Source organism: Triturus cristatus, chromosome 9, assembly GCF_964204655.1.
Source record: "Triturus cristatus chromosome 9, aTriCri1.1, whole genome shotgun sequence".
In the NCBI taxonomy this organism is placed as follows: Eukaryota; Metazoa; Chordata; class Amphibia; order Caudata; family Salamandridae; genus Triturus; species Triturus cristatus.
Window position 1 is genome coordinate 1,100,774,864 of NC_140592.1, and position 26,870 is coordinate 1,100,801,733.

A 26,870-nucleotide genomic window follows, 5' to 3' on the forward strand; every position below is an offset into this window, starting at 1 on the left:
CTATCTTGTGACTCTCCTTTGCTAACAAAGGTAGAGATACGCTCCTCACTGTTAGAGAAGAGGATGCTGACAATTTCCCTGTATTGAAGAGAGCTCTCATACATGGGTTTGGCTTAACCACTGAACAGTACAGGATTAAGTTCAGAGACACCCAGAAGGCATACACCCAGGACGGGGTAGATTTTGTAGACAGTGCAATTAAGGCAGGTTGTCAGAACCAGTTTTTGCACGAGTACCTGGTGGACTCTGATCTGACCTCTCTCCAAGAATTGGAAAAGAAGGAAGACAAATGGGTTCGCACCAGGGTTAAGCAGAAAAACCATGGTACTGGAGGTGACCAGAAGAAGCAAGATTCTTCTCAATCTCAGGAAAAGGGTGGGGAGAAAGCCAAAGATAAGAAAGAGTCTTCTCAATGGCCTCAAAAATCTGCATTTGGTGGTGAGTTCCAAAATTCCAATAAAGGCAAAAAGAAACCTTGGTGTTACTTCTGTAAGGTGAAGACCCATTGGACAAAAGATGATGATTGTCCAAAGGCCAAGGAAACTACTCCTACTACCACTGCCCCGAAGGCACCTGCTCTCCTAGCACAAGTACAAGTGGTAGTACAGCAAACAAGGGATTAGTGGGGTTACTGAGATGGGTTCTCAGGCTCTCAGGCTGTGTTAGTCTGTGATGGTGGCATGGATCTTCCCACCTTACTAGTCAGTCCCACTAACTTGGGCAAGTATAGACAACAACCTTTAATCTAAGGAAAGGAAGCAATGGCTTATAGGGATACAGGGGCCAGTGTCACTACGGTGACAGAGAAACTTTTATCCCCTGAACAGGTCATACTAGGACAAGTGTACCAAGTCACCAATGCTAGCAATGTCAGGACTGACATTCCTTGGCAGTTGTGAATCTCAGTTGGGGAGGGGTAACTGGGCCTAAAAGGGTTGTGGTATCTCCAGACCTACCTGTAAATTGTTTGTTGGGCAATGATCTAGAAACTTCATCCTGGTCTGAAGTGGAGTTCAGGACTCATGCAGAGATGATGGGCATCTTTGCCAGTGTGTTTGCTGTCACCAGGGCTCAGGCCAAACAGCTCAGCACTAAAAAAGCACTAGATCCTGAAAAAAGCATTTGCAATGCAACAGGTCTCGCATTTACGCGAGTTTGAGCTATTGGCATTGTAAACGGCAATGCCTTTTATTTATGTTTTGGTTTTTAAAACATAAATGAAAGGCATTGTCATTTACAATGCCAATAGCTTAAACTTGCATGAACGCGAGACCTATTGCATTGCAAATGCTTGCTTGTCTAGCGAGTATGCTTAAAACAACGCAATGTGTGGCTGTTACTTAAATCGCCGACTTCCGAAAAGATCATAGTAAATATCAGCAGCAAACGCAAAGATCCCTAACCATCTTGCTGACATAAATAATACCGCAGAGCACAGGAAAAGTACAAATACATCTAAATGGCAACACATCATCCTCACGTAAAAATATACGGCACTGGGATGGTTCAGAAATCACGCCTGGCCGCGAGCTTGAATTCCGACAAGATCCAACTCCGTCTGCTTCGGGAAATCAAATGGTAAAACGGGTAACACCACCACCTGCTCTTTACAGAGCAATGTGAGGCAGCTGAATCCTTTCCTAAAAACAAGTAACTGTTGTGGTGTATCGCGATACCGATGCACCACAAGGCAAGGGGCTTAGAATACTAGTACATATGAGTAGTAAGCATGTTAGAATCCGGGGTCTCTGGTTGGCGCAGGTATGCACTTGCGACAAGCAGGGACCCTTTTCATCTAAGTCAGGGCAAAGGATCACCTCTTTAAAAATAACCCCTGCTCACCCTCTAGGTAACGTGGCGCGAGCAGTCAGGCTAAATTTCCAGAGGGCATATAGGTTAAGCGTTCAAGTTGTCCCACACAATAATCACCACCCCACCACACAAAGACACAAGGCTGTATTTATGTCCAAAATATAATTCTTTATATAAAAGGTTTTCTTTCAGGCAGGTTGCATAAATACAGTTCTCTTGGTAAAATAATCCAGTTACTCTCAAAATGCTTTACGGGCAGTCCACAGTTGTAAAAATGGCACAGTTCTCTTTAAAATAGGTTTCTTAGGTCTTCTGGGCACTTCGTAGCGCCTTTGGGGTGCCTTTGGCAAGGTTTTTACAGTGCCTTGCCGTTTCCCACGCTTCTCGCGTGAGCCGGAGTACGCTTGCCGAGTCTCACTCTTCTCGAGTGAGCACCGGTAATGCTTTTCAATGCAGTACGGTTAAAACGTAGGTACGGTTCGAACCTTGCTGTTCCCAGGGTAAGTACGGGTCGAACCAAGGCTGTTACGGCTCGAACTCAGCCAAAAGGAGCACTTTTCAAAGCGCCATTATTTCAGCTGGCAGTACGGTGCGAACCAGGCACAAGTATTTACAAGGCGGGTACGAACCAAGGCACTTCACAGGCAGTACGGTGCGAACCAGGCACAAGTATTTACAAGGCGGGTACGAACCAAGGCACTTCACAGGCAGTACGGTGCGAACCAGGCACCCGTAGTTACAGGGCAGGTACGGTTCGTACAAAGGCAAGTACGGGCCGTACTTTTCACGCGCTGGCACAATACCTTGCAGATTTCACGGGGAAGGTTCGTGGCGGCCTCGCGGTCCAGTCCAGGGGTGTCCCACGTCGCGCTGGTGTCCCCAGTGTCCAGGGGACGGCGGAGCTTCGTGGGGCGCTCGGGCAGGATGCAGGTTGCCACGAAGGGGGTCAGAAGCAGGAGGGCAGCCTCGGGGTGAGATCACAGCGCCGCGCGCTGTTAGCTTCGGCCGGAGACGCGAACCAGGGCACTTTAGTCCTTTGCAGAAGCCTCTACAACCCGGCAGGGGTCACAGGGACTCGGCGCTCAGGCGCGGAGATCTCCACCTTACTTTGCGAGCTACGGCTCGAGGGGGCAACTGTTCACGGTGCTCGGGCTGTCAGGCCTTTACGTTGTTTGCAGCCACGCCAGCAGCAGAAGTCGCGTTGCTCAGCGAGATCAGGGGATGCACAGGTTCTCCGGGGTCAGCTTGCTGAATCACTTCAAGGCACTTCTCCTCTTCTTTCAGGATGGTAGCGCCCACTGTTCCTGGGGCGCAGGTCAGGGGGCAAGTTCACACGCAAGCCCTTGGAGATTGTTTTAAAGGCACAAGTTGAATCAAAGTCCTTTTCTTCAGGCTTTCCCTCTCCTTCCAGCAGACAGGCACCCACTGCAGGCCAGTCTCTCAGGCAGAGAGACAGTATTCCTCCTTCAGCTTCTCCAGGTCCTTCTCCTTCAGGCAGAGTTTCTTCTTGGCGCAAACAGGATCTGATTTCTTAGGAGCCAGGCTCCTACTTTTATAGTGCGATTCTTTTGTTCTTTAGCGCCAGGGGGCCTGGGCCTGGCTCAGTCCAGTTCTGGAGCACTTTGTTGTGGTGACTCTGCGCTTTCCTTTCAGCAGCAGGGCAGAGACATCAGCCGCTCCACAGGGGGCGGCGCCGGCTTTGTGCTGTCAGAGCACAGGTCTATTCAGAGTCAAGGGTGGACTCCTCCCACCCATCCTGGTGTAATCTCTCTACCCACCACCTGGCAGCCAGCCTGTCTCTGGGGATTCCCCAACCCTGCTCCTTACTGTTGCTAGGCAGAACACACACACACAGCAGAGGCGGACTGAAATGGCCAGGTCAGTAAATACTAACTTTCTAAAAGTAGTATTTACAAACGCAGGATATTAAAATAAACTTTACTAAAAGAAGTATTTTATTATTCTGAGTCCAGGCATACTAAACATGACTTTCTACCATGCTCTATGAGTCCACTGGGGTCACAGCGTGTAGTGACTCCAGCAGCCCATTCTGGCCTATGGAGAGCAGGTAGCCTTCAATAGTGAAAAACGAAAATGGCTGTAATTCACTATTAAGACATGCCACACACATCAGGGCATGTCCTACCTTATGCCTACAATGCACCCTGCCCTTGGGCCTACCAGAGGGGTGACTAATATGTAGTTAAGGGAAGGTTTAGGGACTGGCAAGTGGGTGCACTTGCGCAGTCAGCGCGACGGTACCAGACCGCACGCAGGTTCTGCAGTGGCAGATCCTAGACACATTTTACTAGGCCGCTTCTGTGGGTGGCACAACCAGTGCTGCAAGCCCACTAGCGGCATTTGTATTTACAAGCCCTGGCACTCCTGGTGCACTCTACTAGGGGCTGACAGTAAACCAAATGAACCAATCATGGACACCAATCAATGTATACATTTTACCATAGGGAGAGCATATGCACCTTAGCACTGGTCAGCAGTGGTAAGGTGCCCAGAGTCATAAATCAGCCAACACCAGGTCAGAAAAAATACAGGAGGAAGGCAAAAAGTTTAGGGATGACCCTTCAAAAAGGGCCAGGTCCAACACAACCCCCTTCCAGCCAAAACGCAGGGTAGACCAATCACCACCGTGATGGTCTTCCCTGCTTGGGGCGATAGAACAAGGACCTGGCCCGCAACTGCAGGGGCAGACTCCAGTTCTACGCCAATCTGAACCTATTGGACTCCCTCTGTCCATACTCTCAGGGCCCACCAAGCCAATCCATGGGGAACCCTTCTCCTCACCTGTGGACACCACCTGTGCAGCACCTAACCTTAACTGGCCCACAGGTGTGTCCCACCAGAGAGACAGCAAAATGCTACAGTGGCCACTGACAGTAGTCAGGGATGAGACCCAGGCTGTATGCCTCTCAGGGCTCTCAATCCTCTGTGGTGCCAGGGAGCAGGGGCCAGTAGCCCCAGGTGCTTGGCACCCTTTTTCCATTCTCCCCCTTGTCAGGTCAGGTATGACATCCTGGCACTGACCCACCAGCCCCAGGACTGTACCCAGCGGCTGGACCAAAGACTGGGGTGGCCTCTCCCGCACCCGGTCCTCCTCCTTGGGGCTCTGTACCCTCCCACCTGGAGTGGCACCCCCTTCCAGAATTGCCACGGCACCTGTGGCAGGTGTCCTGCGCAATTCGCCCACCAGTTCAGGGGTTCTATCCTGCAACTGGGTGCCCAGGTCAGGGGGGACACCCTGAACCTGGCCCTTCAACCTAGGGTCTAAACCCTTCAGTTGAGCCGGGGTCAGAGGCGAGGACTCCCTCCCTCTGCACCCCCTTCCAGAGTACTGCCCACTCCCAACTGGCGTGGTACCCCTAGAAGCAACATGGGTCAGGACACTGATTACAGTGGTCCCACCCTCCAGGTCAGACAACACCTGAACCTGGCTTCCCAACCCTGGGTCCAACCCATGCGGTTGAACGCTCGCCTGGCGCACCAGGACTTCCCGGGGAGCACGCATGCCCCCCCTGAGGGTGACACATAACTCATGTGTCGTGTGACAGTCTGCCTGGCGCTGATCTCCAGACCCCTGTCCATCTGACAGTGCCTGAAGATCCCCCAGGACAGAAGTGGTGTCACCATGGTCACTCACGGGGGACGCAGCCCTTCTGGCTGGCCCCTGACCCACTGGTTCTTCCACTGGGGACTCTTTCCCCCTCTCACCCCTCAATCTGGACCTCTGCACCCTCCCAACTGGAGCGGTACTGCCAGACACCAGAACTGATGGAGGCCTGCTTACAGACACTCCCAGCTCACCAGACACTAGGGGATCCCCCTCAACGGGTGGCCCATCAGGACAGCCTAGGCTCCCCGCCTGGTGTTCCCTTAAAGAACCATCCAGGCTCTGAGACTGGGTTTCGGGCACCTGGGGGCACGCAGCCCCACACTCACTCCTTCTCCACTGAGACAGGACGTGAGCCCCTACACCCCTCCCACTACCATGGGACCTAGCTGGGCTACTCTGCACCACTTCCACCACTCTGGGTTGGAAGATACCTGAGCCACTCCCCACAGGGTCACTCCCCAATGCCTCTCCAGACCCTCTGGAATCCACCAAAAGGTCTACCTCCAATGTGAGCTCTCTGCGGTCAGAGAACTCGGTCTCCAACAGGTGTTGACATAGCTCTGGAAAACAGGGACTTAAAATATGCTCTCCCACAATTGGATCACACAGCCCCCTAGCAGGGTTAACCAAACTAGCCTTCACCTTACCATCCAGTGCCTCACACACGTACTCCACACCACTCTCCTGAGACTGGCAAGACAGTATCTGACTGTCTCTGTCACACAACCCACACTCTTCTGGGCGGTCTTCACACTCACCTACCAGGACTTCAATGTTGGGGGAACCCCTCTCCCTGCGCCTCTCATCTAGAGCCAGTAGAGTGTCCCTCCCGCCACTAGGACTATGAACCCCTGCGCCAGTTACCCTATTCCCTTCAGGGATACTGCGCACTACTGGAGCTACCTCATGCCCTTGAACCTCCTGGTGTGTGTTAACCCCCTCCTTCAAGCCAGGCGCCACATCTCTGGGTGTGTGTACTACTCTTTCAGCACTAGAGAATTCAATATTGCTGCCACCATCTGAGCTGGATTCCTCCTCCCACTCAGAAAAGCTCAATCTCTGAGCTACGCACCTTTCTTGTTGCTGGGCTGAGACACTCATGGCCTCAAGCCTCTCGAGCTCCATATCATATTTCTTCATTAGGAAGTCATGCTCCATCTGAATCTTTCTTTCTTCAAGAGCCATTTTCTTTTCTTCCAGAGCCAGCTTTCTGCTTTCTAGCTCCAATTGGATTTTTAATTCCAGCTTTGCCAATAACACTTCGTGATCCCTGGCGGCCTGTCTGTCTGCCAGCTCCTCTGGCAACAGGCCTCTGCCAAAACTGCGAACGCTTTCCGCTGGTTTCAATGGTGTAACTTCCTTAGTTGCACCCCTTGATTCAATCCAGGCTTTCAGCATCTTGTAGAGATCTGATCTGTTCTTGCATCCTGCATGTGGAACCTTGAGCTTCCTGCAGAAGTACTTGAGTTCAGTTCTCTTGTAGCTGTTCAGTTTTGACTCATCCCATTCAACCTCTCCAGCCTCAGAGGCTTCAGACGCGGTTTTCTCTATGCTGTTTGAGCCCGGCATGGCTTCAAACGCAAGGGATCTTCTTTTTCCTTGGCAAGCGAAAATTAAAACTTGAAAAAGTTCTGTGGTTTAAGCTACTGGACTGTCCACTGTGCAATGGTTAGTAATCACTGCGCAGACACCAAGAACGCAAATCCGTAAATCCGCACCGCTGCCACCAATGTTAGAATCCGGGGTCTCTGGTTGGCGCAGGTATGCACTTGCGACAAGCAGGGACCCTTTTCATCTAAGTCAGGGCAAAGGATCACCTCTTTAAAAATAACCCCTGCTCACCCTCTAGGTAACGTGGCGCGAGCAGTCAGGCTAAATTTCCAGAGGGCATATAGGTTAAGCGTTCAAGTTGTCCCACACAATAATCACCACCCCACCACACAAAGACACAAGGCTGTATTTATGTCCAAAATATAATTCTTTATATAAAAGGTTTTCTTTCAGGCAGGTTGCATAAATACAGTTCTCTTGGTAAAATAATCCAGTTACTCTCAAAATGCTTTACGGGCAGTCCACAGTTGTAAAAATGGCACAGTTCTCTTTAAAATAGGTTTCTTAGGTCTTCTGGGCACTTCGTAGCGCCTTTGGGGTGCCTTTGGCAAGGTTTTTACAGTGCCTTGCCGTTTCCCACGCTTCTCGCGTGAGCCGGAGTACGCTTGCCGAGTCTCACTCTTCTCGAGTGAGCACCGGTAATGCTTTTCAATGCAGTACGGTTAAAACGTAGGTACGGTTCGAACCTTGCTGTTCCCAGGGTAAGTACGGGTCGAACCAAGGCTGTTACGGCTCGAACTCAGCCAAAAGGAGCACTTTTCAAAGCGCCATTATTTCAGCTGGCAGTACGGTGCGAACCAGGCACAAGTATTTACAAGGCGGGTACGAACCAAGGCACTTCACAGGCAGTACGGTGCGAACCAGGCACAAGTATTTACAAGGCGGGTACGAACCAAGGCACTTCACAGGCAGTACGGTGCGAACCAGGCACCCGTAGTTACAGGGCAGGTACGGTTCGTACAAAGGCAAGTACGGGCCGTACTTTTCACGCGCTGGCACAATACCTTGCAGATTTCACGGGGAAGGTTCGTGGCGGCCTCGCGGTCCAGTCCAGGGGTGTCCCACGTCGCGCTGGTGTCCCCAGTGTCCAGGGGACGGCGGAGCTTCGTGGGGCGCTCGGGCAGGATGCAGGTTGCCACGAAGGGGGTCAGAAGCAGGAGGGCAGCCTCGGGGTGAGATCACAGCGCCGCGCGCTGTTAGCTTCGGCCGGAGACGCGAACCAGGGCACTTTAGTCCTTTGCAGAAGCCTCTACAACCCGGCAGGGGTCACAGGGACTCGGCGCTCAGGCGCGGAGATCTCCACCTTACTTTGCGAGCTACGGCTCGAGGGGGCAACTGTTCACGGTGCTCGGGCTGTCAGGCCTTTACGTTGTTTGCAGCCACGCCAGCAGCAGAAGTCGCGTTGCTCAGCGAGATCAGGGGATGCACAGGTTCTCCGGGGTCAGCTTGCTGAATCACTTCAAGGCACTTCTCCTCTTCTTTCAGGATGGTAGCGCCCACTGTTCCTGGGGCGCAGGTCAGGGGGCAAGTTCACACGCAAGCCCTTGGAGATTGTTTTAAAGGCACAAGTTGAATCAAAGTCCTTTTCTTCAGGCTTTCCCTCTCCTTCCAGCAGACAGGCACCCACTGCAGGCCAGTCTCTCAGGCAGAGAGACAGTATTCCTCCTTCAGCTTCTCCAGGTCCTTCTCCTTCAGGCAGAGTTTCTTCTTGGCGCAAACAGGATCTGATTTCTTAGGAGCCAGGCTCCTACTTTTATAGTGCGATTCTTTTGTTCTTTAGCGCCAGGGGGCCTGGGCCTGGCTCAGTCCAGTTCTGGAGCACTTTGTTGTGGTGACTCTGCGCTTTCCTTTCAGCAGCAGGGCAGAGACATCAGCCGCTCCACAGGGGGCGGCGCCGGCTTTGTGCTGTCAGAGCACAGGTCTATTCAGAGTCAAGGGTGGACTCCTCCCACCCATCCTGGTGTAATCTCTCTACCCACCACCTGGCAGCCAGCCTGTCTCTGGGGATTCCCCAACCCTGCTCCTTACTGTTGCTAGGCAGAACACACACACACAGCAGAGGCGGACTGAAATGGCCAGGTCAGTAAATACTAACTTTCTAAAAGTAGTATTTACAAACGCAGGATATTAAAATAAACTTTACTAAAAGAAGTATTTTATTATTCTGAGTCCAGGCATACTAAACATGACTTTCTACCATGCTCTATGAGTCCACTGGGGTCACAGCGTGTAGTGACTCCAGCAGCCCATTCTGGCCTATGGAGAGCAGGTAGCCTTCAATAGTGAAAAACGAAAATGGCTGTAATTCACTATTAAGACATGCCACACACATCAGGGCATGTCCTACCTTATGCCTACAATGCACCCTGCCCTTGGGCCTACCAGAGGGGTGACTAATATGTAGTTAAGGGAAGGTTTAGGGACTGGCAAGTGGGTGCACTTGCGCAGTCAGCGCGACGGTACCAGACCGCACGCAGGTTCTGCAGTGGCAGATCCTAGACACATTTTACTAGGCCGCTTCTGTGGGTGGCACAACCAGTGCTGCAAGCCCACTAGCGGCATTTGTATTTACAAGCCCTGGCACTCCTGGTGCACTCTACTAGGGGCTGACAGTAAACCAAATGAACCAATCATGGACACCAATCAATGTATACATTTTACCATAGGGAGAGCATATGCACCTTAGCACTGGTCAGCAGTGGTAAGGTGCCCAGAGTCATAAATCAGCCAACACCAGGTCAGAAAAAATACAGGAGGAAGGCAAAAAGTTTAGGGATGACCCTTCAAAAAGGGCCAGGTCCAACAAAGCACAATATAAATGTTATAAAATACAACGCACATCAACAGTTTGTAATAAAAGCTGGGCTTACTTGGATAATCACAGGTCATTGTGCACTTACAACAGCCGAGTCGCGCAACAACTGTTCAGTAAATTCCCCTCCCTACACAGCAATCCTAATCACGAGCTGCTTGGATAAAGGGGCTTTTCTTCCCCGCTCAGGAGTTGAGACCTGATCCCTTGATGCAGGTAAGTGAGGGTCCGGTCACCAGCGGCCGATCCTCGCTACCCGCTCTCAGTCCGTACTCCCGAAAAAAACCCACTTAGCTGTCAAAAGACAGCGTATTTTGACAAGTGGGCCGGTTGTAAACGTTTATCTCCATCCTCATCATATCTTCACCCACCTCACCTTAGGTTTTGTATATTTTACCCAAAAAAGTAATCGAGCCGAAACCTGCCAGTTTACTGGCTGTGTTAGGTGCACAGATTTCACATGGCAACCAAAAGTCCTTCGTTTTGTCCACTGCCATCCAGGCCTGCGTTAGTCAAAGATGACCGTTCCGGCGGACTGTGAGTGTGGTTGACCGGATAATGCTCGAGCTTCAACAACCGTGAACCTCCATCTAGTGACATCACAGGGCGCGGCAACATTGAGAGGTTTCTACATCAATGTTTTTATTGACACTTGACACCCGTAATGAAAGGAAAGCCGCGCGTGTGTGAAGCAGGCCTGTGGAATCGATTGTCTGTTTTGTTCGAAATGAATAAGAATGTGGAGTGGGGGCGCTCCCACGTTTATGAATAACTGCTTTCTCGTTCTGCTTTTTTTCTACCTGGGTCTTGGTAAACACCTTCCTCTTCATGCGCAGGAGCGTCTGTATAGAGGCTGCTGGATGCATGCGTAACATAGCCACCTGGACAGGTCAGGCAAAATAAAGTGCGAGACTCTGCCAGCCAATCCCAGGAGCAAACAAGCATTGAAAAATGCAATAGGACTCGTATTACGCAAGACCTATTGCATTTTAAAAAAAAGTGCGAGCATCCAAGAAGGCATGATCGGGAGTGGTGGGGGGGTGGTGGTGGGCAGAGAAGTTACGGACTGAGGGAGGGAAGGGGGGGCAGAGGAACAAAAGAGTTTGTAAAGTAAAGGGGCCGATAACCATGGAAGGAGAAAAATGACGACATGGCTGTCAGGAGGAGGGACAAACAAGCCGAAAACAAATCAGAAAGCAGCATTTCTGATTTAAGCCAATGAAAAACATGGACAGAAAGTGGGCGGAGCTTCCCCCGCTATACTGTATACTGCATGCCTCGCAAAGCGAACAGCACGTTGCGCTGCAACGCTATGCAAGACCTAGAAGCTTCCCAAGAGAAGCAGCAGGAAGGGTAAGGAATTGCCCTCCTCATAACTCCCAGGGAAGATCAATCTACTGAGGAAGATGATCTTAGCCCCTGTGAAAAAACTGCCCCCGAGGAGCTTGGGAACTCTTGGGGGCAGGGAGCCCTTCCAGGGCAGATTTGAGTTTTGGAGCAGCAGTCCTGCCACTCTCTTGAATCCCTCAGACAGCAAGCTGCTGCTGAGGAAGCAGGGAATATCAGTGGGTCCCATAGGATCTATTGGGAAGATGTACTCTTGTATTCTGAGGGTAGAGACCCCAAGCCTAGCACCACCAGGCGTTTGGTAGTGCCCTAGAAGGTCAGAGGACTCCTCCTTTTCCTAGCACATGATATTCCTCTTGCATGACACTTAGAGCAAAGCAAGACTTGGGACAAGCTTGTCCCTTGCTTTTACTGGCACCATATGTCTGAAGACACAAAGGAGTTTTATCGCATCTGTGTCACTTGCCAAGCCAGTGATAAGTCAGGTAGCACCACAAAGGCCCCCTTAATTCCACTTCCAGTGGTTGGGGTCCCCTTTGAGGGGGTAGGGATTGACATTGTTGTTCCCTGATTCCTCCAACTGCATCTGGGCACAGCTACATCCTAGTGGTGGTACACCATGCCACTAGCTACCCTGAATCTATTAACCTCAGGAACACCACAGCCCCTGTGATGGCTAGGGCCCTGATGGGAATATTTTACAGAGTGGGATTCCCTAAGCAGGTCTTAACAGACAGAGGTACAAACTTCATGTCTAGTTACATTACTGCCATGTGGAAAGAGTGTTGAGTAAAATATAAGTTTACCACACCCTACCATCCACAATGCAATAGGCTTGTTGAAAGGTTCAACAAGACTCTCAAGGGTTGATCATGGGACTCGCATTAAAGTTTAGGCGAAAATGGGATGTCTTATTACCCTGCCTTCTCTTTTCCTACAGAGAGGTTCCTCAGAAGGGGGTTGGCTGGGGCCCATTTTGTGCTTATGTTTGGACATCCAGTTAGAGATCCCTTGTGTCTAGTGAAGTAAGGTTGGGAGCAACCTCTCAAACCTCCTAAACAAGACATTTTGGACTATGTCCTGCATTCATGCATAACTGAGTAAATGAAGAATGCCAACAAAAGCCTGGTGGTCAGCCAAGAACTTCAAAAAGCTTGGCATGACCAAAAGGCTGTCTTGACTTTTTACCAGCCAGGCCAGAAAGTGTGGTTGTTCTTAGCCTGTGGCATCAGCAGCTCTCCAAGACAAGTGGAGTGGCCACCACATAATCCTTGAACAAAAAGGTGAGGTCACCTACCGGGTGGACCTAGGTACTCCAAGAAGTCCCAATAGGGGACTTCATGTGAACTGCCTGAAACCTTTTGTTGACAAGGCTGACATGGGCTTGCTCGTGGCAACTGATGAGGGACAGCAGGAAGAGAGTGACCCTCTCCCTGATCTCCCCTCTCAGAATTCTGATGATGGTTCAGTAGATGGAGTAGCCTTGGCAGGCAGTTTCACTGATCAACAGCAGACTGATTGCAGGCAAGTCCTCAATCAGTACAGACATATGTTCTCCCTGATATCCAGTCAAACCACCTGGTGTACCATTAACTGGACACAGGTGACAGTCTGCCTGCAAAGAATAAAATCTACAGACAGCCTGACCATGTCAGGAACTGCATCAGGACAGAGATCCAAAAGAGGCTAGAGTTGGGGTCATTAAGCCTTCTGAGCACATCAGCCGCTGCGAACACTACTGGGCGCAGACAGAGCAGAACCGTCTGAAATAACCTCCCTGATTTATTTGTTCCAGACGACCTCCCCGACACTTGGGACCTCAACACTATATAAACTTATGCAACATAATGATGATTCTCCAAGTAGAAAGACACAACGGGAATGGCAGGAGGACCTGGGTGTAATAACGGACAAATAATGTGCATACTGTTGCTCAATCATTAAGAGCATATCTCAAAATGGCAGGCATTGCCTGGTGCACTTTGAATACCTCAACAGAATATATTATAACCCCAGCCCGCTTATTTAGATATGGCCTGTGAGATGAGGATAAGTGTGTAAGATGTGGCGCTGACAGTGCTGGGTTTGGCCACCTTGCTTGGTTTTGTTCTGAGATACGTGCATTTTGGTTAAAAGTGGCAAAGGAACTTCAGGGGATGGTGGGGCCGTTGGTGCTAGACTCCCCAATGCTATCCCTACTGGACCTTGACTGTCAGGTACCAAAACAGTATAGAAGACTGGTGGCAATGGACATGCTACTGGCAAAGGGATTTGTTCTGATGCGTTGGATGAAAGGCACAGTGCCGATGATCTCGGAGTGGTATGCCAACATGACCTATTGTAATACCAATGCAGACACGTGACATATGGGGACCATTTAAGGCTTACCTACACAGCAGGGCAGAAACCGAAAGTGATATGAATGGCCAACAACCAGAAGAACAGGAATGTGATGGAGGAGGCGTGGACTATGGATAGAGAGGATTTGGGGGCATGCATGCTGTGATAGTAGGGCCACAGCAGTACTAAGGCCGGACGTGTTATCCCATTTAAGTGTTTGTTTAAGAGACTTAGACATGTACTGATGTTGTAAAATACCTGGTATAACTACGAAATGTATACGTGGTGATTGAAGTTGTAACCCTAATAAGGATTTCTCATAGATGTCTGCTTATGTTCCCATGGAGGAGCAAGCCGCCCATAAGCCAAATATAAATGCTTGCTATATGTTTATACTGTAAATGCTGCCAACAGCAACGCAATTTACCTTATTTGAAAATGATGAATTAAGAACTGCCAATCATTATGCACCTACTAACAGGTGACTAGGGTGTATTTTTCATCAAGACTGCAATGGGGAAACATCGGCATAACGAGGGAGTTGCCATTTGGTTTCAGCATATGTGAATTAGACAGTTATGGCCATAAGGGAGATTGGTTCATCGATTTAGGTGATAACAATCCTCTGTCTCTTTCAACGGTTGACCATCCAATGAGAATACACCACCCACATTTTAAATGTAATTCTTTCTGTGTTGCCTTGTCTGGAAGCAAGTTTTGAGAAAGACAAACCCTGAAACCAGTCAACTTGCTATTAAACAACGTGGGGCAGATTTGCAAGCACCTTGAGCCTCCTTGCGCCGCGATTGCGTCACTTTTTTTGACACAATGGCGGCGCAAACAATGCGGCCTATTTACAACGTGATGCATCAAGGGAGATGTGTCCCGTTGTAAAGCCCTGTGTCACATTATTCCTGCGCCATGTATATTGAATAAAGGCTAGGAGTTCCCATGCAAAAAGCCTTGTACAACTGACGCAGTGAAATATACAACATTTCACTACGTCACTTTATGTCTAGAGTGTGTCATAATCCCTACGCCTGCTCAGACCAGGCGTAAGGAATGAGACAGGGCTTCTTGTATGAGACTAACCTATCTGTTGTGGCACATTGCTGGAGTTGCGCCACTTTCATGAGCTACTCCAGAGATGCGTCACTTTTGTGGCAACAGATGCGTCAGTATTTATGAGGCATCTGTTAATCCTTGCGCCTTGGAGCACTATATTGTAAATACAGCGCATCCAATGTGGCGCAAGGACATTTAGCACTGGCGCAAGAAACTGACACATCTATTCAGATGCGTCAGTTCCTTGTACATCTGCCCCTTGATATTTATTCCACGAGTGCTTTGCATCTCCTGTTGGGACTTTGTGGTGATATATATGAATGAACTACTTGAATTGCTATTATTGAACGTCAAAATATAAGTTCCATTTATGCATTAAAATATTGGATTATCCATAAACCAAAGTCAAAGTCAAAAGGTACTTTATTCGGCCACTGAAAGCCATAAAGCAGACATTTAAAAAAGACATTTCATCAAAGATACGATCAATTAATAAGACCAAGTTCACACAAATAAATATAGTAAAACCAGCTATACAAATCAATAAAACAGGCAGCATTGTTATTTCCGGGATCAAGTTTTTTAAACAGCATGGAATTCAATATATAAGGTGCAACAGTGCTAAGCATAAAACCAATTGCAGTGAGCGATAAACATAAAGTGCACATAATGTCACATAGTAAACCCTGAGCATGACCAGAAAAAAAAACAGGCCAGCTACTGCGAAGACAGCTTCTTCCTGTCTCTAATGGATCCTGTTAAGAAGCTCGCAACCCCAAAACAGACCAAGGGAGAAGATAACATTTGAAGATATGATAATGCAGGCCTGACTTGAGTAAACTGACAGTTTATGAGCAGCGGAAGTATAAACTTTCTACGCAGGGGGTCATAATAGTCACAAAAGAAGATAAAATGTAGGGTATCCTGGGCAGAGAAATTGTCACATGGACAGGGTTTTAAAGTGCCTGGTTTCTCATATCCTTTGGAAAAAGCCAATAGCCAAGGGACCTAATTCAAATGGAATCTGGTCAACACAAAGCGGTGATAACCATTGCTAACGAAGAGTAGATACAGTTGTTCCTCTTGACTCTTTCTCTTCCCTGAGCCCCTGCCGTTTGTCCAGGAACTGCTGTTTGATATCTCGTATAGCTACCTGTCCCAGGGGCCTGGGGTTCAGATACAGGTGGGAGCAGCCAAGCCATTTTGTCTGTTCCATTATATATTTTAGCCAGGGAATATGTAATGCTCCCTCAAGCGCCATGCAGTCCATGATTATAAGTTGATTTAGGTTAGGGGTAGGACAGGCCCAGATTCTGAGCCAATGCAACAGTGGGGCTACTTCTGTCAGTTCTGAGCTGTACCTCATCCCCAGTTCCTCGTGTAAGATGAATGTCGGGCTGGCAGACAGGACTGCCAGGAGCTTGCGCAAAAAAATTGTTCTCAGCCTCCTGGATGTCCTTCACATCCTTTTAGCCCCAGACATCACACCCATATGTGGCCACAGGGATACATTTTTCTTTATAGATCTTCAACTGGGCAGGAATAGGTTTTGATCCCAGTCTTTTTGCAAAGTCCAGTGTGGCCCCAACCGCTCTGGCTAAGACATTCTCTTAGTGTGTTCTTTGTGCACACCAAGATCTTTGCTCATCAAATAATAAATATGGGAAAGTAGGCACTTTAGTTAACTCAGCCCCTTTGCAGAAAAACTTAGCCCTGGCAGCCTTTCGGGGACCTATTGACATAGTGTGTGATTTAGTAAAGTTTTTGGTCAAATGTAGCGAATCCATAAAAGCTATAAAACCATTTAAAAGTTGTTGGAGGCCCACAGCGGTTCTGGCAAGTAGAACCGCATAGTCTGCGTACAGAGTGCGGAGATCATCTTAGCCCCAGCTCTAGGAAAGTCTTTGCTGCTGGATAATAAAAAGACCCTAAACAGCTTCTGAGTGTTAGGGGTTATACTTGGATAAATATCCACAGTCAATTAGGATGATGTAAGAGTGTTAAGGGACATGACCCTCTACCCAAGCACCCAGATCTAACTTAATGATACACATTTAAAATGAGGAAAAATGTACATGTGAAACAAGGGTGTGCAGCCAACACCGCAATATTCACATCTTTTCCAGCGTCAGAGGTAATGCACCATTGGCCAGTAGTCGGTAGGACCCGTCTGGTATTGAATATTTTCCATACATTTTAAGCAAAGAAAAGCATGAATACCTTGACAATAGCAACACCACCTATATTTTTTACATTTAGTAACTTTAGAACAATGGGCCCAATTCACATAAGTAATCTGAGACAAAATCCTAACTTTATGACTTTCGCTATTCACAAAGGGCTGTTAAGAGTAGCAAAGTTAGGATTTTGTCTCTCGAGACCAGTGGGGTTACAATAGCTGCTGCAGAGCGCGGGGACCCGAGCTCTAGAGGGCCTCCATCTAGCACTGTGCACAGGCAGCGGGCCCCTGGCATGACATCTTTTGACTGGGTCTGAAGCATGGGGGGGCCTCCTTCAAGTAATTTGCAGGGAGCCCCCTCACGTTTCGGTGCCACTGCTCCAAACTGCTCCTGAAACATCAGCTCTAAGCAAGCACCTCCTGGGCTAAAACACACTTGTATTAATAAAAAACAAACACCTCTAAATATACATAAATAGCCATGGGATTTTTTACAAGTTAGAAAGTCATATGGGGTAAATTGTGGAACTTGCTATCGATATTGTACTTACATAGAGTTCTGGAGTCGATCCCATAAAACTAAAAGAAAATTGAGAAGTTACCAATAATTGCTTTTTTTAGTAATATTGCAAAATATTATCTTCCAAACAAAACATGTTAAAGAAACATTATGAAGCACTTTTGATGCCCACAGTTTACTCCAGTATGTGGATAGCAGGCCACAGAACTCAAAATGCTAGTGCCACAGGCAAAATACTGAAAATGTAGTTAATGCATAGGTGTTTCTTTCACAGTTGTCGATTCCATCAGGAAAACATGAGCATGGATGACAAGGTTGTGATGTAGTATAAATATGTGAAATCTGGTTTCTTTTGGTACAGTAGACTATAGAATGATATGTTCTCTATTGTCGCTAGTGTTTGCGTGCAAGAATTAGTACTTCTAGACTGCAAACTTAGTGCTCGATTTAGAGTTTGGCAATGGATTACCCTGTCATCACACTCTCGTCTGCCTGCCCAATTTTCAGTCGGGTGGACAACCAGGTGTACGCAGCCAGAGTAAAATTTACTCTGTTAGCGTAAACTTTCCACCGACAGATTGAGAGATTATGTGCCGTAGCACATAAACCATTCAACTGTCTGCCAAATTTAGAATAAGAGGTCAGATTATTTTTTGATTTTACTGTCTGCCACTGCCAGGAATTTTCTAGCAATGAAGGACTGTAAAAATAAAAACAAATGCTCCCACACCATGGGAGAAAACTCAGATGGTGTTGGGACCATTAGTTTTTACTTTTAAAAAAACTCCTCCCTGGAACGCCTACCGCGGGGGTATTTGTGAGCCACCACTGCTGCCGGCCGCTTCGCCAGCGCCGTCCCCCTAGCTGACCCCCTCCCCCGGCCATGGGCACGGGATTCCCCAGTCCCTGATCTGTTCCCATTCCCCTCTTCAGAGTTTTGCGGCTGGTTGGGGTCCCCCACCTAAGGAGCGCGTGCTGTCACTTCGGATTGCGGGTTGCCTTGCGGGTGTGGTTTTTTTGTGTTGTTGTGTTTTTACAAAATGAAACCGTATTGTGGGCTTGGAGTCATGTGGCCCGCGCTATTGATATCTCCTGATTTACCTTTTTGCACCGCCAAGAGCCTTTCTCTGTATGTATGTCATATGCTTCTGCCACTCTAGCGGCCGGCCGGACGGTTGTAGGCCCATACTTGTAATTATTTGAGATTGCAATAAACGGTTTCAAAAAAAAAAAAAAAAAAAAAAAAAAAAAACCTCCTGCTTTGGGGAATTTTTGGGGGGAAAGTAAAACCTTTTAAAGGCTTTGGGTAAGCGTTTGTCACTAATGTCAGATGCACACCTAAATTAAATGGCTTTGTATAAACCACCATGAAGGTGATTCATGCAAACCCAAAGAATTCACCACAGGGCCAAGGGTCGACTCTAAACTTGGTTGGTAGTGGGAAAAAGGGTTGGTAAAGGCAGGGTGGTGGACAAAAGTCCTCCAACCCCCTGACTGCCTTTACTCTGTCCACCAAACATTATATGAGGCCCTTGGTTGAGAAGTCACAAGTTACTTTACAATGCAATATCATGCACATGAGATATTAGTAATGTTTTTCATCGAATAATTTTGAGTGACATCAAATAGATAAAAAGAGTTCTCTACGTTGTCACTCAGAAACCCGGATAAGAAAACATGCCCATTATTCACTTTTTACCCATCTATATATTTATATTATGGAGACTTGTTAGAACAGCCTGGATTTCCTTTATGATATTACAACAGTCGGTAACAACTCTTGTTAAGCACTGTTGCTACGTCATAACTGTGAATTACCAAATTTAGGGGTGTATTTATCAGCGTTCACACAACACAGGGCAGCAAGCAAAGTTGCTGTGCTGCATTGTGTGAACTGGAAAGAGTGGAAAAGTACCTATATCTCCGAATATCTCTGCCTAGCACCAACACAGGCACTCTTACACCAAGGTGCATCGGGCCTTCGTTACCAGCAGAATTGTTTTTATGCAGGAAGGGTGACGTTCCTGAACGAAAACAATCCAAAATGGCATGTTCCTCTTTCGATGCATGATGCAGAACACAGAAAGAGGAAGCTACAAGGAGGAATAAACATATTTATCCTCATGATGACTCTCTGTGGTAGGTGTACTGTTTTCACAGAATTCCAAACCTTAGTAAATCTGGAATTGCTTGAAACGCATGGATGGATGTACTGTAATGCCCATGCTCCACCCATTGAACGCCTACCACTAAGACATATATTGTAATGCAATGCAAGCTGCTGCGTTGTTTTACATTACTTTCCTTAGCCACGGAAAGCCACACAAATCAAGAATTTCATGGTGTTGAATTCTTACATGTATTAATTGCATGTACCATGTTTACCTTTGTGCAGCATTCTGTGTTCCATTGGAATGTTGACTGTGGAAGACTGGATGCTCTGCAGTTGAAGTTGCAGTCACCACCCGGTGGGTGCATTGCTGTGCCACTCTTATTATAGCCTACTTAAACTACTACTGAATATGGACTTCTGAAGTTTCTAACATTGGCGACGAGTTGAGGATACATCCTGTCAAGTTAGTGGCACAGGAACAGATTGTTTCTCAAATCCACTGTGTGTTTACAAATTTTGTGGATATTTGTTTTTCCAATTTTCATGAGTAGTTGGACCTGCATGGTATTGCTACTGGGACTATTCTTAGTAGAAAGAGCCAATACGGCTATATGCCGATTTCACATGGAAAAGCAAATTTCCCAAAAGTACTGACTGTTTTCATGAATTTCAAGAAGAAATTTTACTGAGCACCGCGACCCACCATCATCTGGTTGTGACGTAAAGAGCAGAATCTGTAGTAGCACCTGGCTGTGTTTACTGTGAGCTGTGGAGTGACACCGGGAAGTGGAACTTCTACTATGTTTATGGCGAGCTGACCCTGCGTAGTGGCCCCTGGGAAGCTTTGTCCTATGCTGTTCCTTGCGTGGCGACCATTTTGGGTCAGTGGATGGTATCGGATCTAGCATTTGCTCTTTCTGAGATTTCATGGGGAAGCGCTGGTAGTTGACAGTGGCAGGGTGTTCCAGTGTTGCGAGCTTGAGTTTTTAAGAAATATTACAGATCCGGGCCAGATTACATTTCTTGGTGTACGGTGACTTGTGGTTCACTTCACTTAACATTTTCTAAGTAACTTTTCATCTCCTTAATATTGATTTTTGGGTATTTTTTATGCTGTGAATTATGATCAGCAATTAATAAGCCTATTATTTAGGAACATTATGATCACGACAATTCTATACTCAGTCAGCATCAAGGTAGTACGGTTGATAGACAAGGATGAATTTTTGTGCTGCTAAGAATTGCTTCAAGGTATAATTTTGCATACTGGAGACACCATACAGTTTGACCCTCCAGATAAAAATTTAGAAAGCAAGTGAGAGCCTCCCATTCCGGTGATAAGATGGAAGGAGTAGTTTATTACTAATATGAGGGCCATAAATGGCGAGCGTAAAGGAGGAGAGCGTAAGAAGAGTATATTTTTGCATTGTTTAGTATCAAAAGCCAAATAGTTTTGAGGACGCTACCTCAAGCTACACCTCCCAGTGGTCAAAGTGAAATGGATGCGTACAAAGAAGCACTTCTGAGATTGGAATTGAGGTTTAAACCTACGACAAGTGTTGTGCTTAACAGATTTAAATTGTACAACAGGGCGCAAAAAGAAGACAAATCTTTTGACTTTTTTTAACACCACTTAGAGGATTATCCATGCATTGCAACTTTGGTCCTACTTTTCATGAAATGATTAGAGACCAGATAATTGTGCACATAAAGAACAAAAAAATGCAGGAGCTTATCATCAGATCAAATTGGCTAAGGAGTCTAGACATCTGATGCCATTCATTACTCCTCAAGTGTTGTTTCAGTTCACCAGGATGCCATTTGGTCTAGCTTCAGTGGCCTCTGTCTTCCAAAGAGCAATGTTTCACATATTCAGAGACATTGATCGGTATGTTAAATGCTTTCATGATGACATTTTAATATTTGCTAGAAACAAAGAGAAACATCAATGTCACATGACTGAAGTATGTAACAGGTTGGATAAACATGGTCTAAAGGGCACAAGTGTAAAATGTTTAAAATTCTGTGGAGTACCTAGGCCAAACTCCATCAGGTGTGGTGCCCAAAAAAACTCTGATGTAGAAGATATTGTTAATGCCCCTGATCCCACTAACAGAGAGCAGTTACTATCATTTGCTGTTATGTGGAAATACTAAAGCAAATGTATAGAAAATTCTGCACCCAAAATGGAGCCTTTGAGAGCCCTGTTGAGATGTAATGTGGCTTACGAATGGTCATATATGCAACAGATGGTGTTTAGTAACATAAAACAGGATATAGTGAAAGAGCCCACATTGAAACCGTTCTGCATAAAGGAATGTGTGATTACTGTTGATGCAAGTTTTTATGGGGTCAGTTCTTATGGGGTGTATTATCCCAGATATGTGACAGAGATGAGTGGAATGTTTTGTTTCTCACACGCTGAATGAGACAGATCGCATATATGATGTAATTGAGAGGGAACTGATGACGTACGTGTGGGCAGCTGAGTATTTCAGGAATTATATTTGGGGCAGTAAATTTGTGTTGAGAACTGACCACAAGCCGATAGTGAACATTTTACCTCGTGGGGGTGGTTGGAATTCCAAGGCACGGTTTGCGAGACTTGCCTTCAGACTTCAAAAATACACTTTCAGTTTTGCATATGTCCCCGGGAAGAGGAAAGTGACTGCCGATTTCTTGTCACGTCTTCGTTGTCAACAAAGTGATGTGGGGATTGGAGGAGAAAATGAAATGATTGCCAACATTAAATACATCATAACTGGGGAATTTAAGGAATTTCTGAGGAATGTTAGACATGGTACCAGGTTTCCCCTGTATTTTTGGCTTTGCCTCCTGTGTTTTTGCTTTGTGTTGGACTCCGTTTTGCTGGCCTAGATGCTTTGGGCACTTTGCCGCTACTGTTCAGAGGCAAAGTGCAAGGGCTCCCTTTGTCAATTATTGTTATGGATTGCTGATCCCATGACTGACATATTTGATTTACCAGTCAGTCCCTATTACAGTGACTGTGTGTGCCCAGGGCCTGTAAATCAAATTCTGCTAATTGTCCTACAGCACTAATTGTGCCACACGCATAAGCAGCCTGTAAATGTAATTCAGTCCTGCTATTGCAGATCCTTTGTGCAGTCTGGGACTGCCATGTTGACTTGGCAAATGCACCCACTTGCCAAGCCCTAACATTCCCTTTTCTTACATGTTAGTCACCCCTAAGGTTGGCCCAAGGTACCCCTGTGAGCAAGGTGCAGTGTATGTGAAAGGCAGGACATGCCCTGGTGTGTGTGGCTTGTCCTGATACTGAAATTCTGCCAATTTCGTTTCTCACTATTGCAGGGTGGTTTTTACATTCTGTGTTTGAAAATGCCACTTGTAGAAAGTAGGTATTTTCTTGCTTAGCCATCCAGTGTGTCTCTGCTAGGATGTGTATTGACTGTCTGGCTTTGGAGTGACAGGGGCTGCAGATGGGCAGTGGCTCGAGAGAGTCTGGGCAAGTCAGGGCTGGGATGAATAGACCTGGGCTGCATTTAGATTAGGGGCAGGATTTCCTTTCGCCTGAATGCGCCTGGTCTGCCTTCCACAATGCTATCTCCACCTTCTTCCAGGGAGCTGCACCATAGAGGACAGAACTGGTTTTGACTGAGCACAAAGCTTCTCTGCCACCAGAGAACAAAGGATTTTACTGTATAAAAGAGGGGCCCAGACTGCAGAGTTTTAGATCACTTGTGGACTTCAAGAAGAACCTCTGCCAAGGAGAAGAGCTGGAAAAACTGGAGGAGGAGCACTGCCCCTTTGCTGTATGCTGTCTGGGGTTGGCCTGCAGTGGCTGTTTTTGTCAAGGAGAGGAACTGGGTGTGTATCTTGCTTGAGAAAATATCTTCAAGGGCTTGAAGTGGAGCTTGCCCCCTGTTCAAGAGATCTCAGGAACAGCAAAGACCTCACCATCCTTCTGGGCACTGTCTCTGGTTCTGCTGGCTCCAGTCGCCACCAAAGAGAAGGGCAACTGACTCTGTCACTGGATCCGTCTCAGGATTCCTCATCCTGAAGGAACTGTAGAGAGCACCGCCTCACTTCGCAACGCAACCTTGGTCTGACTGATTCCGTCAATGAACAACTGCTTGGTACATGCTGCACAGATGTCACTGACTCCATTGCTGTACGGCTCAACCATCAACCGGCTCCGTCACCACACCGTGACCTGCCAGCACCGCATAGAGAAACGCCTCACCCTGCAACGTAAGCATTGGTCTCACCGACTCCGTCAACGAGCCGCTGCCTGCACCGAGTCGTGAGGACACCGCAAGCTACATCGCTTCCATCTCAGATCGCAACCACGCCGGTTGCCGCTGACCGGCTCGTACCATCGTGTCGACACCAACAAGAAAGGTACTGTCTCTGAGTCTGTCGATGCTTTAGCTAACCCGTACCTTTTAGTTGGCTGGAATTGTTAGACTCTGTTGTGTTCAGTATTGCTGTAGCCCGCAAAGGAGCAACAGAGTCAGAGAAACTATGTTTTCAATTTCTTTTTGCAATTTAAAGGTTATTTTTGCACAGTAACTATTTTTACAGTATTGTATGTTGTATTTTTGTGATTTCCGGTCTTGTTGGTTTAAATAATGTTTTGCTTATTTTTCTAAACTGGCGTGGTGTCCATTTGTAGTGTTTTCATTGTGTTACAGTATGCATGCACAAATGCTTTACACACTGCCTCTGAGATAAGCCTGTCTGCTCGTTCTAAGCTATCAAGGGGGTGAGCAGGGGTTATTTTATAAGTGTATCCCCCTTACACTGACTAGGAAGAAGGGTCCCTAGTTGGTCAAGGGTACCTACCTCTACCAACTAGAAATCCCCATTTCTAACAGAATGCGAGAGGACAGCTGAGCTGTGGAAAGAGACAAAGAGATTGAAGGGGGGGTCCAAAAGGAGGGAAGTGAAGCCTGAGATGGTGTTTACGCATAATGTGTTAGAGGAACTGATCTGTTTTTTAAAAGGGTGAATTTTGTCCCTCCTCTACGAATGTGTGACACCATTTTTAGGTTGGCACATAAAGGGCACCGTGGTATGTCTGCTATGAAATGGTTAGAACGGGTCCATTTTTGGTGGCCGGACATGGACAGGATGATAAGTCGGACGGTAGGGGAGTGTGCCATGTGTGCTTTGAGTGAGAAGATGTTAAGATTAAGTGCACCTACTTTAAAGAATGTTGAATGGCCAGAATTGTCATGGCAAAAAATGACTTTAGATCTTTCAGGGCCATTTAATTTCCTGCCCACGGATATATAGTTTGCGTTAGTACCATTTAACCATCATTCAAAATGGCCAGAAGTCAAATTTGTCTTGCAAGCCACTATCAATAAGGTCATTGAGTTTCCGAAGAAATTGTTTGCTAGAGAAGGTTGTCTCTCCACACTTGTAACGGACAATGGTACCCAACTTACTTCTAATGAAATAGGTGCACTTCCTAAACACTGTAACATTTTGAATGAAATGAAAGAGGCTTTTATATAGCGCATGGCTACCCGGAGGCATCCAAGTGCTGCAGCGGGTGCGACTTTATGGGAATAGCCAAGTTTTTAGTTGTCTGCGGAATGTCAGATGGTTAGATTCCTTATGGATAGAGAGAGGTAGGGAGTTCCAGAGCTTAGCAGGATTGTAAGAGAAAAGGCGGCTGCCTGTTCTGGCATTCTTAATTCTGGGTACATCAACCAGGTGAAGCTCGTCCGAGCGAAGACTTCGAGTAGCCTTACATGGTCTAACCAAATTTTTGGTGATAGGTGGGCCTCTTCCTTGCAAGCCCTTATGCACAATGCAGAGGGCTTTAAAATGTATTCTCTCCTGTACTGGGAGCCAGTGAAGGGAACATAGGGCAGGCTTTGCTGAGCAACGATTTTTTGTGACCGTGAGCAGTCTTGCTGCCGAATTTTGTACGGTTTGTAGTTTAACGATCACTGAGTTGGGGGCACCCAGGTAGAGAGCATTATCATAATCCAACCTAGAGAAAATCAGGGCCTGGATCAATAGCTTTCTTGAGTGGCAGAGTAGGAGAGGAAGTCTTTTTCGGGTTTTTCTGAGCAGAACGTAGCAAGCGGCTGCAGTTTTCCTTGCTTGGGCTCTGAGAGTGAGATCTTGGTCGAGCCAGATGCCCAAACTTTTATCTCCTTTTTTGGCGTTGGCGCTGGGCCCATGCAGATCGGCCACTTAGTGCTCGGGTTGAAGCTTGCTTGGTTGCCCAGCAACATGAGCTCCGTTTAGTCACCATTGAGCTTCAGGTGAGATGAGCTCATCCAGCTGGCGACTTCCTTGAGACAGGAGCACAGATCTGTGGGCGACTGTTCCACCTGGTTCAATACCACAATTAGCTGGGTATCATCAGCATATGTGACTATGTGGATTCTAAAAGGGGCTACGATCTCTGCTAGGGGGGCCATGTATACATTAAAAAGAGTGGGGCTCAGGGACGAGCCCTGGGGGACTCCACATTGCAGCGGGACTGGATGGGATAAGGTATTGCCTTCGAATACCTGGAAGTATCTTTCTTCCAGGAACGATTGAAGCTATGATAAGGCCGTACCTGCCACTCCCACCTTTTTGAGACGGTGAACCAAGGTGCGGTGGTTCACCGTGTCAAAGGCTGCACTTAGGTCAAAGATCCTTCAGAATCAAGAATCTTTCTTGCTTTTTCCACTACCGATATCAGGGCAGTTTCGGTGCCTTGACCGGGGCGAAAGCCTGTTTGTGAGGAGTGGAGCAGTTTAAAGGTTTCCAGGTGCGCAGAGAGTATGCGATTGACATATTTTTCCGCGATCTTACTAATTCCGGGGAGTAACGAAATAGGGCGATAGCTGCCCAATTCGGCGGGGTCTAAGTGTGTTTTTTTTAATAAAGCCTTCACCATTGCATTTTTCCTATCTCGGGGGGACTGTATCCGATGCTAAAGAGGCATTGATTAAATTGGTGATGGGAGAGACGACCGTGGGAGCTACCAACTTCAGAATGTTAGAGGGGGCAGGGTCGAGGGGTGACCCGCTTTTGATCGAGTCTAAGATGAGAAAAAGTAATTCCTCAGTGAGTGGGGTGTATAATTTAAGAAGGTGGTTGTTATTCTGTGGTTCTGGGTCAGAGAGCTTGGGTGTGTGCCCATTGTCTGTGTGTGGGAGGTGTCTGAGGATATTATGAATTTTGGTTGAAAAAAATCCTGCCAATTCATTGCATCGGCGTCCGGACGAGTCAGGGGCCGCAGGAGGACCAGGGACTTTCAAGAGTTTTTTTGCGATCCGAAATATTTCTGGAGGAATTAGAAGAGGATAAGATCTTTTCCTCGTAATAAGCGGCCTGGGCTGCTTTTATTTCCATTTTGTATGATGCGATGGATGACCTATATTCGGATTTCTTGTCTATTGAGAAGTCTTTCCTCCATGCTCTTTCAAATCATTTACAATGTTGTTTCAA

The 26,870-nt window shown here is 47.2% G+C and overlaps 1 protein-coding gene across 1 annotated transcript in view; it reads right to left on the reverse strand.

Moving 5' to 3' along the window:
• LOC146799434 (galectin-3-like) overlaps positions 1-26,870 on the reverse strand; it is a 218,818-nt gene that overhangs the window by 97,597 nt on the left and 94,351 nt on the right. Inside the window, exon 7 of the mRNA XM_085627003.1 lies at positions 17,346-17,373. Coding sequence (XP_085483129.1) covers positions 17,346-17,373 — 28 coding nt within the window. The remainder of the gene's footprint in view (positions 1-17,345; positions 17,374-26,870) is intronic.